Below are 17,208 nucleotides of genomic sequence, written 5' to 3'. Positions count from 1 at the left end.
TTCAGAAGTTTTGAGCAATTAACTGATGATACAGATTGAGAAAAAAAATGTAAATAAAGGAATCTGGCAAACAAAACTGTAAAAACAAGTGGGTCAAGGAAAAAGAAACCATATACTTAATAGTAAAAAGGAAAGAAATATAAATTATTCTAGTAGTTTTATAAAACAATTTGGGAGCATCTACGAAAACTGAAAATGTATATATTCTATGACCAAACAGTTCAATTTCTAAGTCTATTAGAAAATCTTATGCAAATATACATGGGAAGCATGATCACTAAAGCATTATTTTTTAAAAAAAATAAAGCTGGTGAAAACTATTTTTAATACCTTTATTTTATTTATTTTTATGTGGTGCTCAGGATCGAACCCAGGGCCTCGCATGTGCTAGGCGAGTGCTCTACCGCTGAGCCACAACCCCAGCCCATATAGCATTATTTGAAACAAAAAACAGAATAAAGTTAATGTTCACCAGAAAGAAAATGAATATATTTCATGGAGTATCATTCAACAGCTAAAGGAATAAATTATATATAAGAAGTTATAGATAAAGATTTATGGACACATCTTAACACTTGATGAAAAGAAAATCAAGAGGCATCACAATTCCTACAGTATGAAAACAAGCACAAATAATATTATAGTTCCTATGTATAGTAATTATGAGCATATATAAGAGCATAAACATGGACTTGAGGATTATAGGAAAAACTCATGGTAATGGATGCCTTTGGGAAGGAAGAAAAGGGAAGCAGACTTAGGTAGGTGGTTAAAAAAAGACAACCATAAAGTTTTAATTTTATTAAAAGAAATATAAATATAACTACACGCCTATAGCTATCTTTAAAATTTCTCAAAGCAAATTTTCCCATGTCCTCATGGGAAAGTATCTTAATTCAGTCCCTTTCTACCATGAGAATTTGGGATACTGCTGGGACTAGCTTCCTGGGTTTATAGGTTTCAGAAAGCAGCAGGTACATTCTTGAATTGCTGAGGACCCCTTTGTACTCACTATCTGTACCATTCTAGGGGAATCTGAGAAGCCTCTGCACTTTCTACAAATCTAAAATACAGGTCAGTAAATTGAAGAGGTGAACAAGAGTCTCCAAATAATTAAGAGAATAAACAATAAACTCACTAGTATACATAATTTTCTAATGCTGAAAGATAATTTACTGGCTTGGCAGGGAAATCTATTTTGTCTCACTTTATAATGCAACAAAATTTTTAAAAAATTCATTTATCCTTCAAATTTTACCTGTTTCAGCTTCAGATTCTGAGTCATCTTCTTCATCTTCTTCACTGGAACAACTAGATTCATCTTTCTTTCCTTCTTCTTCTTCATCAACCTTTTCCTGTTCCAGAGATTCAATACGGGATGCATTTTTCTCTGGCTCAATAATCAAAGTCTCTTTGCTGTGAAAGGAAAATAGTCCTCAAATCATTATGAACACAAAAGGTTAAAATACTAGTTTTCCTCAGACCCACAATAATTATGTTTGTGGCCATTATGCTAACTCATTCGTAACAATAAAAAAATATGCTTTTAATAATTTACTTACTTTTTAAAAGTCTTCTGTGACTGATTGTTTTCCATATTTGCTGTTGATTCTATTAGTGGAGATTTCTTATCCCGTTTTTCACTATGGAGCTTTATACAAAATTATTCAAAGGAAAAAATGAATACTATTAAAATCATTTTAATTAGTAAAACACAGATTTTAAAATATTAACATAGCAATTTAAAAAACAGTAAACAAACAAACAAACCCAAACAAGTAAATCAAAAGTTTAAGTGTTACCTACAGTGGAGAGGGCTTGAATAAAGAAAGAATGAAAAAGACTAGAGAATTAAACAGCTCTAAGCAGGATGAAGTTGAATTTTTTAGATCCCTCCAACTTCAGTTTACTGAAAAAGTCAAGGTCTACTAACCACTTGGGATAGCTAATGGCATTTTACTTAAAAATCTGTTTTCTGATGATGCAACTGGTCTTCTAAGGCCCACTTGAAAACTGAAATTTTACAATATAAGAAAACTTTCTTATGAAATTACAAAACACATTATTCTTGAGAATATACAGATTATTTAAATATTCGTTTTGTGAAGGGAAGGAAGGAAATAGAAATAATAAATAACACAAAAGGCTAAAATATCATCACTATCCCTTTATTCTTTCACTGCCATTTAGTTTGACTGCTAGGAATAACTTAAAATCAAAACATAGAAAACACCACAAGAACAATTTTTAACTGTTTGAAATTTGAAGCTATTAAGATAACTTATTAACACAGGCAGTTTTTAGGCAGTCATGATACATACCAGATTTTGTTTCTTTTGTAACTCTTCTAAATATCCTAAAATGTCTTCATCTGCTACATCAAAGGCTGTCTGGCCCTAGGCAGAAAATAGGGGAGAGGGTTAGTGATGGTTAAAAATCAATAAAATCATATAACATCTTCAAAAATTAATTATAACCATACAGAAAGAAGTTAAGAAACATGTTTCAGTAGTTACAAATGACATGATAAATATAATTCAAAGGAGATATGAGAAATCCATGTGAGAAGCTATTGACAATACCTTATTCTTTTTTAAATAGCTTTATTGAGATACAACATACACATCACTCATTTAAAGTGTATGATTCAGTGTTGTTTAAGTATATTCACAGAGTCGTATAACCATCACCATAATAAATTTTGGAATATTTTCATGACCCCCCCAACCACTAATCTTCTTTGTCTCTACATATTACTTATGTTGCTATTTCATATAAATGGAATCGTCTTTGTAAAAGGCTTCTTCACTTTTTCATGTTTTCAAAGTTCATCCATCTTATGGTGTATTATCACTACATCAACTCCTTTTTAAAATTCCTTTTTGAGACAGGGTCTTGCTAAATTACCAAGTGAACTTGTGATCCTCCTGCACAGCCTGTTGAGTCACTGGGATTATAGGTGTATGCCACAACACATAGCTACTTCACTTTTTTTTTAATATTTATTTTTTTAGTTGTAGTTGGACACAATACATTTTTTAAAATTTTTATTATGTGGTGCTGAGTATCAAACCCAAGGCCTCATTTGTGCTAGGCAAGTGCTCTACAGCTGAGCCATAACCCCAGCACCTACTTCACTACTTCTTATTGAAAAATAAAAATTCACTGCATGATGTACACATTTTGCTAATTTAATCATTGGTTAGACATTTGTATTTTACTTAAAATAAATAATGCTGCTACAAACAGTGATGTACAAGTTTTTATGTGGACATGTTTTCACTTTCTTGGCTGTACTGATAGGAATAGAGTAACGCAACAAATGAGACCTCAGGTTTAACCTTCTGAGACCTTTTTTCTTTTTGATACCTTCCTAAAACTTAAATTTTGGTAGAGAAATTATATGTATTTCTAAACTACTTAATGTTTGGCCAGCCAGTCATAGATCTTTCTTAGTTTTAAAATCTATTTTTATTCATTGTGGGAAAAATTTTTCAAAGAACTGTTGACTTTCCCTGCTAGAAAGATTCTCCAATAGGAATTTAATAAGAGGCAATCTAACTATCTCTGTCCAGTCCATGAGAAAAAAGCTTTAGCTTTAATAAACTTTCCTCCCATTTCAACTTTCAGTATTAAAAGCCAATAATTAAGTTTCTGAAGAAAAACTGCTATGAAAATAATTGGCTCAATATTATAAGGTGCCCTTTAGACTGGCAATTCGTGTTTTTTTTTTTTTTTGCTACATGATATTGTTTGTATAATGAGTCCTAATATGTTACAAGTACTATACTTTTAAAGCAAATTGTATTCAAGGTCATGTTGTTATGTGGAAGTAACTCACTGACTTTTAAAGTATTGTTTTAAGCATTTATCAGTTCTCCTAAACGAAATACCTCACCTTGAAAAATACTTTTAAATTTTGTAGCAGTTAAATACAATGGGGTTATCCTTATTAAGAATAAGAAATCAGGTCACCTTACTAAACCTTTCTTTTCACTTTCTCCCATGATAAATGAGTCTACTATGCAAATAGCAACTGATAAAGAATAAAAGCTAGAGTAAAATATGGGCTATAACCAAAATTTTCTTATTTTAAAAAGCATACCCATCAACTTAATTCAATAACTTAACCATGCTTTTTAAACAATCTATAGGATGGTTACAGAGCTAACAAATTATCAACAGTATTTGATTCTTAACTACTAGGCGTCTACCAGGCTTCACTAATGGAGTACAAACACAGTATACAGTTTTATGTAAGGAGAGTCACTCAAAGGCACCAGAAAACAACTGAGGACATGATGCTGAGGTATGAGAAAATAATAAATTAATCATATCAATGAATCTTTAAGGAAAAAAAAAAGAAAACAGGCAGCTTAAAAAAATACACTATGGGGCTGGGGATGTGTCTCAAGTGGTAGCGCGCTTGCCTAGCATGCGTGAGGCACTGGGTTTGATTCTCAGTTCCATATAAAAACAAAATAAAGATATTGTGTCCACCTAAAACTAATAAATAAATATTAAAAAAACTATGAATTACTAAAGCCATAGACACACTAGAGTCATTAAGTCTAATTTCATAGTCTCTTTTTCTTTATTCATTTATTCTAAATGAGTTGCCTTTGCAGACATGATCTCTTTTTATATTCACAACCACAGGTGAACTAGTTGGGACAAGGATAATTATGATTCTTATTGAACAGATGAGGAAACTCAATCTCCAAGTGAATATTTGCCAAAGGTTATAAAGGTAATGAAGGGAAAGTGGGAACAGAATCTAGACCTTCAGTGCTCTAGTATGCCATTTTATCTTTATAGAAAATAAGAAGCTCAATATAATTAGGGTTTTAATTAAAAAAAAAAGACCTGTGCTCAGTAGCAGAAACAACTCTGTTACTCATTCAAATCTTTACAATTACAGGTATCAAGCTAAAAAACATGCCTGCTAATCATTGTACTAATACATTAGGATAAATCCTAACTAGCAAAGCATCCTAGTTAATACTTAAGAAGGAAGAAATATTTAGGTACATTCTGGTAAAACAATCATTTTAAGAAGTGAAAAATGCAAAATGGAAATCTCTTTATATTTAAAATCAGTATCACTGAATTTATAATGAATTAAAATAACAGCAAATGTGTTTCAGTTTGTAAATAAGTAAAAGTTTGAGACAAATCTCTAATATTTATTTTTAGAACATTCTCCCTGCTTGCATGTACTGTCAAGATTTTCTATAGAATTTGTTGCATTTTCTGTATATTATTTCTCCAAATCATGTTTCCCATTACTAATGAATCAATCTAAATTCTGATAGTACCTTAAGTATATTTCTTTGATAGCTTAAGAAACAAAGCAAAAATCTTGAATTTACAAGTACTGATAAAGGTATGAAATAACAGGATAAATTCATACAGATAGGCTTATACAATTAAGACAATGCAATTAATACAAAGTGATTTGTCTGTACTTTAAACATAAAGTATGACATATTATTTAAAATGAAAACAGAGGCAAAGTTACATAATTATTAAACAACTAAGAGAAACAAAAAACAAATTGCTACAGAAGTTCTCAGAAAAGAGAAAGAAAAAAGATAAAGGGTTTTATTTGGGTATATTTATGGCACAAAGACTTTTAGTATGCTATATATATATTACTCAGTTCCTCATGGTTAAAATGTCTTTAAAGTCTTAATTTTAAAGAGAAGGATTTTGATTAAAATTAAAATATATGAGAAAACTAAACTATGGAAACAGCCGAGAGGAACTTAGCAGATTAAAAAAATATGACTACTACTCAATTAGTAGGAATTTAGGAAAATTAGTTTTATTAAAATGATATTCCTGAATCTGCAAAACTCTTTAACAACTTTATAGGGTTGTTAAAAGGATAACATTAGATAATATATGTGAAGAGTTTGAATGTTATAAAATTCTAAGAAAAGTCACGATTATCTCAAGATCATATAAAGATCCACTGAAATGATGAATGAAAAAATAGATTAAATTTAGGGTGACATAAGGAGCTGCTATCATAGTAATATAGAAACAAAAGGATTAAAAAATTTAAGTGAATTTTTTTTCCTCCTAGTGTATAGTTATGAATTGTACCTAGGAAAGAGACAATTGCAGACTGGACGGAAAAGCAATTTTTTCTCATACATACTGTATATTGTGTATGTTTCACTAGAATACTAATTCAGCTAGGAAAAAAAAAGGAAGTAATATCTTTTTGGAAAACCACTTCAATTACTATCTATCTCTTTTCTAGTCTTATCTGGAAGCCATAATTATTATTAAATGAAGCAATTCTCAGTATTGCATTAACAAATGGTCACTGAGAGAGAGAAAAGAATGCAGACCAGAGTTCAAAGGGTAACAGGTATCCAATAATTTCTTCAGATAAATCTTAACTCTAAGGAAAAGTTCAATGTGGAAAAAAAAGAAACATGAATTATAAAGTTAAAATTGCCATCTTTTTAGTTAACTGTATCAACATTTCTTTGTCTTCTAACACTGATCACAAAACAGAAAACCATTATAACAGAAATGAGAGAAAGCAAATTATTTAAAGTTTTGACTCAAAATTCCAGATCAAATATATTTATATGTAAGTACAAATATATACTTTCAGATGAATCATTCTCAAAAATTTTTACCTCGACTCTCCTGAAGATTTTCACTACTTTCTATGATTTTCTTACCTGCACATTTCTTACATAAAATACGTAGCAAAGTAATTTCAAGGGCTTCTTTATTGGAAACTAGGACAGGAATCCTCCTTACTAGCTCAATCTCCAATGATTTACCTATGGACAAATCTTAGGCATGTGGTATGTCACATTCTCTTTCTACTGCAGGTTCCCCATTAGAAACTGCAGTTGCCTGAGCAACCAGCACCTGCACCATTATAAACTCATTTTGTCCCATTATCCCAGATGTGAAACACCTGAAAAACTTATGATTATATAACAAGGTAAAATAAAAGTATGTAATTAATATAAAATTAATTGATAATAATAATAATAATTAATATATATAAGCTCTAGATTCCCAACCTATTTTAATGCATCTGTGGCAATTTCATTCAAATATTCACAGAATTGAAGACTTGGGACCTAATGGGTTAAGGGACACAACAGAATTAGGTGGCTCAGGTTTGAATAAAGATGAGGACATTTCATGCACCTCTGGTAAGTACTTCACTATATTACCCTATGAAAGGCAATATATAAGAAATATTTTATGAAATTATGGCTATAAGCTCACTACAGGACACATGTTTTGAGCTCTCCTACTGTTGCTAAGTGATAATTATCTACCAAGAAGGAGTGGGTGGAGACTAGCAAGAATACTGGTTACATTGGTAAACTGACTGATAGTATTGAAAGGGGGTAGAGTGTAAAAATCTAATCTAACAAGGAATTTGGTAACGTGAATTTTTTCATGATTTTGTGAAAAATAATTTGTATGATATTTGCTTCCTCTTTTCATCTAATTGTATGATATTAAGTAAATCATTTACCTCACTGAATCGTTTTCTCATCTGTAATATTGCATCACAATAATCTTATCTGAAATAAAATTTTATGGTTTTTACTATTCTCACTTCACTATTCATACCATTTAATCACTATAAGCAGGCTATTGAGACTACCAGCTAAAGAGAATTAGAAACATCTTTTATACATGTTCCAACTCAGTGATGAAAGAAAACATTTATAAGGAAATGCAAAATATTTTCTTAATTTATCAATTCTTAATAATTTTTAAAAATTAATGTAAGTACTCAAATGTTCTCTAAATGTATGATAATATGTTTTCCTTCTTTCTTTACAGAACAAGGCCAGAACCACCTCATTTGGGAGACTGAAACCATTAACTAATAAATCTAATGTTGGGCAAAATATTCTGTAATATAGATGGTAAAAATATGATTATATACTTTACAGTCTTACAACATTTTGAGAGTAAAATTTTACTTCTATAGTTAAAATACATTTAAAAGGCCTACCACTTTGTTGACCATCTCCATATCACACAGATTGTCCACTAAAATTCGACATGCTTCTTCTTTACCCCAGTGAGCTGCAGCATGAAGAGGTGTCCAGCCATCATAATCTTTAATATTAACATCATAGCCTGCCTGTATTAAAAGTCTAAAGAGATTATAGTGAATTAGATAATCATTAAAACCTAGAAATTACAAATATGATCAAAGCTTTATACCATGAAATTTAATGAAAAATTTCAATGTGTTTCTTTTCAGAGTTCAAATTTCCTTTGCCCTCAATAAATCAACTAGGACAAATAAAAAAGTTAATTTTCAGAAACCACTCAGAAAAAGAGGACCTTGTGTTGTTGTCATAATAGTGTGGCTTTTTATTAATTCCTACCAACTCTAAGTCTTATGGTTTAATAAGATTGATTACTTCTTGTTAGTATCACTTGTAAGTGAAAATTTCACAGACAAGTCCATGTTTTTTTTCAATGGAAGATCAAAAACTAACAGATCAATTTGTATGTAAAACTGATTACTACTGGAATTATCTTCAGGTGTCATATGATGTTTTCTCAGGCTAAATGTGTTTTAAAAATATACTGGAATCAAACAAACTTATATTATAAATATAATGTTTTGCTGCCTTGTAGTTAAGGAACTGGTATATGAAAGCTTTTATAAATCTTTATGACCTACCAGGAGAAACTGTGAAGAAAAAAAGACAATCTCACTCTAAAGAACAAAACAAAATAAAGTATATATTCCAAGGGATTGAGTCTATTGCAGCAGTAGAAAGCAGATATTCCAATCATCAACAAGATTAGAAAACAATTTTTAATACAATATAAAGAGTTGCATTTATTATGTCAGTATTTCTCTAACTGCACATTGAATTTGACCTTTATTTCATTTAGACCCATTCACAAAGAATGGATCTATAAATTGCACATAGCACAGTCTTCCAAACACAGGAGAACATTCAATACTTCACAATTCATGAAATCTGGTGTAGTGTAACCTTGCCTTACTTTCTAAAATACTGAGCGTGAGAAGGGATTCTTTTCATCTAAAAAAGATTGTAGTGACAGTTAATATTACTAACTCTCCTATAAAATTCTTATATTACTGCCTGACACCTGTCTGAAGACCAAAATTAAAGCCATGCCCATTATTTTTATTAAAGAAATATCTCCACTAATATGTTATCAGAAATTTTATTAGGAGAGGCAGAAATAATACTGGAACATAATAAAAAATATCCTTATTAGGAAACACAATTAAATACCTGAATAACATAAAATTGTAAATGCTTGGGAATCTGTGTAAAGAGGGAAGTAGATGCACATTTTTTTTTTCAACAAACATGATTCTCTATATATGCCAAGTCCCACCAGGACACTTAAAAATAAAACAACAACAATAAACCATCTATATTCAAGGAGCTTCTAATGGAGGACAAAAATAATGAAAAATAATAATCAGCCTTCACAGATTCTGTAATGGAGATGCATTGGGAGTACAGAATTTAAATACTCAAAATCAAATTGAAAGGAGTTGTATGTTTGGGGGGAGAGGCAGGAAGAAAATTACATTTGAAGCAGATTTTTAAATTTTTTGTTGATTTATTTACATATAATTACTTATTCACAAAAATTTAAAAAATAAAGGGAAGTCACTCTCCCACAGCTAAACATTAACCAGTTTCCCCCAGCTCCATAACAATATTATTATTATTTTTATTTGGTACTGGGGATTGAACCCAAGGGCACTTAACCACTGAGTCATACCCCAAGCCCTTTTTTATATTTAATTAGGAACAGGGTGTCTCACTGAGTTGCTTAGGGTCTCGCTAAGTTGCCGAGACTGGCTTTGAACTTGCAATCCGCTTGCCTCAGCCTCTGGAGCTGTTGGGATTACAAGCATGTACCAGTGTGCCAGGTTAACAATATTAATTTTGACTATACCCTTACTGAAAGATTTCATACACAAATATAATTTTAAAAAATAAACAAATGATATGTTTGAATTTGACATTTCATAATACTCCCTAGTGTTCTTACTATAACAACATATTAGGAGATTTCTCATTCATGTTTAAATTACTGGAGAATATTCCAGGGAAAGGATGTACCATAATTTATAAAACTATTCTCCTGTAGCTAATAGTAATAATGCTACTAGCACATACATTTCTTCCTACATGGGTATCTGTAAAAAATATTCTATCAAGAGGTAGAACTGCTGAACAAAAGAACAACTTTTAGTTGAAAGAATCTGCTCAATTGTCACTTATGCTTCCACCAGTACCCTCTCCTCTCACCTTGCTAACATAGTATACCATATGTTTCAATCTCTGCAATATTATAAATATGGCAACTTATTGTAGCTGTGTTGCATGTCAATTATGAATGAAGTGTTCAGTGTTTTGTTTTTTCGCTTAATAGCCTGGAACTTAATGACCTTTCACTAAGGTCATTTTCAAATGGAATTTGAAAAAAAAAAAAAAAAAAGGAATTTGCCTCCAAGCTGAAGAGATGGTGAAAAATCAATGTAGACAGAAACAGCAGTAGGCATTAAGATATCATAGCAGAACTTTAAGTAGATATATGTGGCTGGCAAAATGCTTGCAATGGTGATGGTTTATTTTAGAGCAGAATAGTGGCCAGATGTTTAAAGTCTTATGTACTGAGTAGTTTAATATTTATCCTGATGCACAATGAGAACCTTAACAAAGGACTTTAAGATAACTAATTAAAGCAGTCTACGAACCCATTCAAGTCAGTACTCTCATATATGTTTACAGAGACAAGAGTTTAAGAAATAATTTTTAGTAAAGATACGCAATATTCTTAATACTTTTTATTTATTTATTAAATGCTGCCAGTAACTCACTACCTTCATTTCATGACTCGCTAACGAGGTTAAAAGTTCTGAAAAGTTTTAGATTAGAAAGAAACAGGAGACAAGAAAATCAAACAAAAGATAACATTGCTATTCTAGGAGGAAGACTACATTATAGAAGTTGAATAGAGACTGAAAAGGAGGAAAGTTGGGAATTGGTGACCCACTTCCATAGTTTTACTGATGAGAAGTAAAGAAGATATTGATTATCAGAAGCTCAAATGGTATAGAAGCAATACAATGGGTAAAATAGATCTGAGGGATGGTCTTATTAGTCCTCTCACATACACATAACAAAAGTCACACACAAGGTAATTTTTTTTATATAGTTGGAGCATAAGTAAAAAATATATACACACAGAGCTGGGCACACTGGCACACACCTGTAATCCCAGTAACTCAGGAGCCTGAGCAGGAGGATTGCAAGTTCAAGGCCAGCCTTAGCAACTTAGTGAGACTCTGTCTCAAAATGAAAAATAAAAAGCACTAGGGGATGTGGCTCAGTAGTAAAGTATCCCTGGGTTAAATCTCCAATACCAAATAAAATAAAATAAATACATACACACAAACACTCATACACACAAAAGGGAATGGGGGAAGACAGGGAGGGAGGAAGGGAAGGGGGGGAGACAGGGAGGGCAGAGGGGGAGACAGGGAGGGCAGCGGTGGGGGGAGAGATGGGGAAGGCAGGAGGGGGGAAGAGAAGGGGGTGGGGGGAGAGATGGGATGGGGGTGGAGGGGGAGAGATGGAATGGGGGTAGAGGGGGAGAGACTAAAGGAGGGTGGGGTGGGGGAGAGATAGGGGGAACAGGGAGGGCAGGGGGGAGAGAAGGTGGAGACAGGGAGGGCAGTGGGGGAGGGAGACAGAGAGGGCAGGAAGGAGAGACAGGGAGGGCAGGCTGGGGAGAGACTGGGAGGGCAGCGGGGAGAGACAGAGGCGGGAGACAGGGGAGATGGGTGAAGGAGAGACAGGGGTTGGGGTGGAGAGAGATAGATATAAAGGAACTTTGTTACAAGGAAATTGGCCAATTAATACATAGCCCTAAGGTAGTCAAAGTTGCCCATGGCTTGATATTTAGTATTATACTATTAACATTCTGAGTCTAGTGAATCTATAGTAAAAACTTTATGTTAGATAAACTATATGTAAATAAATACTCAGCAGAAACCAAGCTCTCAATGTGATGATACATGCATAGAGCATTGTTCTTAGTCTCAGGAATTAGTTAGTTCTACACATTAGAACCTCAAAATGTGTAATAATTTATTGGTCCAGAAGGTAACACATAATGGTTGTTTGAAATGTAAATTCATTTTACGGGAAAAATGAAACTGAAAAAACAAAACAAAAAAAAAAAGCAATCACATTCAAGGTAATTTTCTCTTTCTAACTGAAGAAAGACATTTACTTCTTTATAAGCTGCCCCAAGATAATGTTTGCTGACATTTAAAGAAAAGGAATAATGAAATAAAGAAAACAAACCAAAGCAAAACAATAAATTCTGTAAAAAACCAATACTTACTTTAAAACTTCTGTATAGCCCTTAGCGGCTGCAACATGAAGCGCTGTACCTCCAGATTTTGCATGCCGTACATCATTTATATGACCACTATTTAACCACTGCCTTGCATCTCTAAGCATTATTCGTTCTTCTTCCTTTCGAGCTGCCTCTATATCAACCCCTGATAAAATAAAAACAATTATTTTCTTATTAAAAACATGCTGTTTCTATGCTAAAAAGCTAACCCAAAATATTTAAAGTTCAAAGGAAAACTAAAAATGAAAGCATATTTTTGAAAAATGGGCTGCTTAAAATATTTTAAATAAAGGAATACGGAAACACTGTAGATAACTTACTAGCCTTCTCTACTGATTAGTGCTTGCCCCACAATATTATTTTGGTTTTCATTTTTGCTTTTTCTGATTACTCCTTCAGGTTTTAAAAGCTTAAACATTTCCTAAGATAATCTTTGGGTTTAAAAAAATGACGAAGTTTTTTTTTTAATTCTCAAATTTATTTATTTTTGAATTATTTATTTTTATGTGGTGCTGAGAAATGAACCCAGTGCCTCACACATGCCAGGTAAGTGCGTTACCACTGAGCCCCAGCCCCAAATTCTCAAATTTATATTTCCTGTTTTGACCAGTTTTCTAAACCCTAGCCTAGTAGGAATGAATGTTTACTGAACACTGTAACTTGGCTTTAATTTGGAGGTCTTGTCTTCATCTAAGAATATATAAGACCTTAAACTTGTTTTCTTTAACATAGTACATTATTCATACCATTAGGATTATTTTCATAATTTTATTAAGTTATTTAGATGTTTATTCACTTAAAAGCTTATATAAGCACTGTAATAAAAGTGGGAAGAACATAAAACCGGACAGGACACACTAGCTCCTACCTCAAAAACTTTCACATCTTGGGGAAAAAAATTAATTAGTAAAGGTAACTCTGAAATTCCTAAGTGATATGCTTTTGTTGATCTCATGTTGTTTTATGGTTTCAACTGCTGGATATCTAATAAATAACACACCACAATGTATTTACAATCTGTCTTATAAAACTATGAGCTTACAAAAGTATGGATACTATCTTTATATCCTGTAAATCCACTATTTGGGCAGAAGAACTGAAACAAAGTAAAGGGTCAATAAATGTTAATTAAGTGAACAATGAATAAAAAATAAGTAACACAAATACTTTTTAATCTTCTCAGCTAATCTCTCTCCCATAATCCATATCCATATATTCAACTATCTGGTAAGGATTTTTTCCATCCATCTATCCATTTCTCCAATACATACTGAGTATCTACTACATGGCAAATATTTTATTAGGTGTTTGACCATAGAAGTGTACTTGTTATATGGCAAGATATGCCTATGAATGAAAATAAGGGTTAAAAAATAGTAATTAGAAGAGGCTATTATTTTATATAAACTGAATGGTGCCTTTGATCAGATGATATTAAAATGAGAGAGAGGTGGGTGTCAACCACTATTATTTGGAAGAACATTTTAGGCAGAGGCAAGAAAGTACCAGTAGCCTCTGAGGTGGGAGCCTGCTTAGAATGTTCCTCGTATACAGAAGGTGGCTAGGGTATCTATGGAATAGTGAGGACATGAACAAAGTGATACAATCTGAGTTAATTTAGGATGATCACTTATGCTGGATAGTTAAGATATAAAACTGAGATATCAATTTGGAAGCCACTGAAACAATCTAAGCAAATGATGAAGGTAACTTGAACTGCAGTGAAGTAGTGAAGACAAGTGAATTGGTTAGATTCTGAATTCTTCAAGGCATAACAAAAGAATTTGTTGTTGGATATAGATATTAATTTGTATATAGGAGAAAGAGAGAAGTAGAGGATCAATCAGGTATTTGGCCCATGCAACTGGAAAAACTAAAATTTCAAATTTCATAAATGTGAAGGTTGAGATGTCTAATTGAAATCTAGTCAGAGAAATTAAGTAGTCAGTTGGATATCTGAGCCTGGAGAACAGAACAAGATACTAAAAGAATAATATATTAAGATAATATACTATGAGCTTAAACGTTAAGCTAAAATCTTAATATGATTTTCCTAACTACTCTGCTTACTGCTTATATTTCTTATACTAGGTACCACCATTTACCCAGCAACCTGAGGGTCATTTGAATGCCTCCCTTTATCTTATTCCCAATCTCCATTTAGTTACAAGATTTTGACTTGCCATCTTCTAGACTGTTCTAGATGGCTCCTGTCACTATATCTCTGTTCACATCTCACACCTCACACCTTAATCTCACAAACCTTTACTCAGCTTCAGTGGTTCCCAATTCATTCCCAATTCACTGCCGCCAGATGGAAAAAAACAAAATACTTCTCTACAGTTAAAGTTTCACAATGGCTGCTTACCACTTATGAGACATAGCTCAAATGTAGCAGAAAAACTTGGTCTTAATGATGTGATCTTAATGCATTTTTAACTTCATTTCTAGTCGTCGTCTTCTTACACCACTCCATTTTCTAACAATCCAGATCTCCACACAGGTTAGTAAGCACAACCTCTGTGCTACTGGGTAAGCTATTATCCTTTACCTGACTCACAGCCTTACTTTTGCTTGCTTAGCACATTACCAAGCTTTTTCAAGACAACTAAACTTGTTCAATACTTAACTGAAGCTCAACTTTTAAAAAGTATACAACAATTCAAAAATATTTTTAAAACCCCAAGGTTATACAATTATGGGAAAAGCCTCTTCAAACTAGAGACTGAATTTCTCACTACCATATCTGAAAGAAACTTACAATAAGACTTTCCAGTTGTCTTTACAATAGACTTACAGTCAACTATATAAACTATCCATAAATAATGACCACAACCTATTTTAACTTTTGTAAAAAAGTTACCACTATTATAATAGTTATTTTACCTATCAAAAATTTCTTATCAGAAGATAATCAGTATACTTAAGATGTTGTCTAATGTTAACCATACTGTAAAGCTAATTAGAATACACTAATAACAATATTTTTAGCAAATGATTTCTTAGATTCTTACTCTTTATTCTTTTGCTGTCTTTTAAAACATTACCTCTTTATTATTTTATCTCTATTTTTATCTCTATTATCTTCACAATCTTAAACACTGTGACTTACATTTTCTATTTTACGTTTCCTCTACTTCAAATTAAAAAATACCTACTTCTATATTCATCTAACTTTATGCTATCTTTATCTAATTACAAAGAAATCACTTCTTTTGGCCACAAATCATGAGACAGACAGACACTATGTATATATGTGTATCTCTGTGTAATCATAAAAGTATATATATAAAACAACTCAAGTTTAAAGTTAAATTATATATAAAGGGATATTCTACATGTTGAAGAAAATTAGAAAAGTCCTTCACTTTGTTCTTCCAAAAAATGTTTTAAAAACACGATTGGGTGTGATGGCACATTCTTGTAATTTGAAGCTCAGGAGGCCAGGCAGGAGGATCACAAGTTCAAAGCCAGCCTCAGAACTTTGTGAACTTAGTGAGACTCTATCTCAAAATTAAAAAAAAAAAAGGTTTAGGGATGTGGCTCAGTAGGTAAGTGTCCCTGGGTTCAATTTCTGGTACCATAAAACAAAACAAAACAACAAAAAACAAAAACAAAACAAACAACAACAAAAAAAAAAAGAAAGAAAAGAAAAAGATGATTGAAAAACAGACCTGCTCATTTCATCAAAAACTTAAAACCATTACTTCTTTGGATATTGGTATGATGTGCTTGAATCTCTTGACAAGCTATATTATCTTGAGCAAGACACAATCTGTGCTATGCTTTGGTTTCTTCACTTGTAAGATGGGGGTAATATCTGTACCTAACCTATTAAGTTGTTCTAAAAAACTAATCTATGTAAAGTGTTTAGATCAGGAGTAAACACTAATATGTTGATTATTTTTTAAAATAACTTTATTTTATTTAGTTAGTTTTATGTGGTGCTGAGGATTGAACCCAGTGCCTCACAGTGCTAGGTAAGCACTCTACCACTGAGCTATAAACCTAGCACAGGTGCGATTATTATTACTAGTTTTAAAATTCTATGATTCTTCTCTTGTCTTGCTTTATGGTTTAATAGAGAAAACATTTATACATTTAACTGGTCCTTGATTCACCAACTATAACTGCAGCAAGGATTTAAAAACAAAAATAATGAAGGGAAACTATAATAAAGTGATTAGACTAACAACTGTCAGTATTAGTTAAAAGCACTGAGTATTACACTGAAATGTAGCCAAATCTCTTAGATAATAGAAATAAAATTAAACTGGAATTTGTTCAGTTAAGAATCAAAAATGGATTTTGACCCTAGCTTAATAAGGAAAATCATATTAAAATATAAATCAAAAATACTTTTGGCTTCTATTCAGTCTTTACTAGTTTCAAAGGCAATATTCTTAATCATAACTAGTTACTGATTATACATACTATAATAGTCAAAAGAATGATTAAAGAACTTAAAAATATAAATCTGATATTATATATCTATTAGCAAGGTAATCTGAAGAGGTATTTACTATGCTTTTTATAATTATTAAAATCTATTAGAGATTCCCTTATATATTTTTATAACTATTATACTATATAAATTCATGCATTCTCATTATGTATAAAGTGAACATCATGAAGTATTTTCTAGGAGACATTCTTAATAAAACACAGTGTTTTAAAGTGGGGCAGAGTGTGGGCTCAATATATCTGTTACACTGGGACAGAACTATATAACTCTCGATTTCTAACTAACCTGTGTGACCTCTGGCA

The 17,208-nt window shown here is 31.9% G+C and overlaps 1 protein-coding gene across 11 annotated transcripts in view; it reads right to left on the bottom strand.

The window, feature by feature from the left end:
- Ppp1r12a (protein phosphatase 1 regulatory subunit 12A) overlaps positions 1 to 17,208 on the bottom strand; it is a 137,142-nt gene that overhangs the window by 49,641 nt on the left and 70,293 nt on the right. For all 11 annotated transcript variants that reach the window (XM_026396973.2, XM_026396979.2, XM_026396986.2 and 8 more), the window contains exons 4-8: positions 12,427 to 12,586; positions 8,015 to 8,159; positions 2,322 to 2,396; positions 1,563 to 1,651; positions 1,259 to 1,416 (exon numbers count right to left, since the gene is read on the bottom strand). In XM_026396973.2, coding sequence (XP_026252758.2) covers positions 1,259 to 1,416; positions 1,563 to 1,651; positions 2,322 to 2,396; positions 8,015 to 8,159; positions 12,427 to 12,586 — 627 coding nt within the window. The remainder of the gene's footprint in view (positions 1 to 1,258; positions 1,417 to 1,562; positions 1,652 to 2,321; positions 2,397 to 8,014; positions 8,160 to 12,426; positions 12,587 to 17,208) is intronic.

The sequence above is a fragment of the Urocitellus parryii genome, chromosome 5 (assembly GCF_045843805.1).
Source record: "Urocitellus parryii isolate mUroPar1 chromosome 5, mUroPar1.hap1, whole genome shotgun sequence".
Taxonomy (NCBI): Eukaryota; Metazoa; Chordata; class Mammalia; order Rodentia; family Sciuridae; genus Urocitellus; species Urocitellus parryii.
The sequence above is the reverse complement of the archived record's forward strand: the minus strand, read 5'-3'. Positions and strand labels throughout refer to the sequence as shown.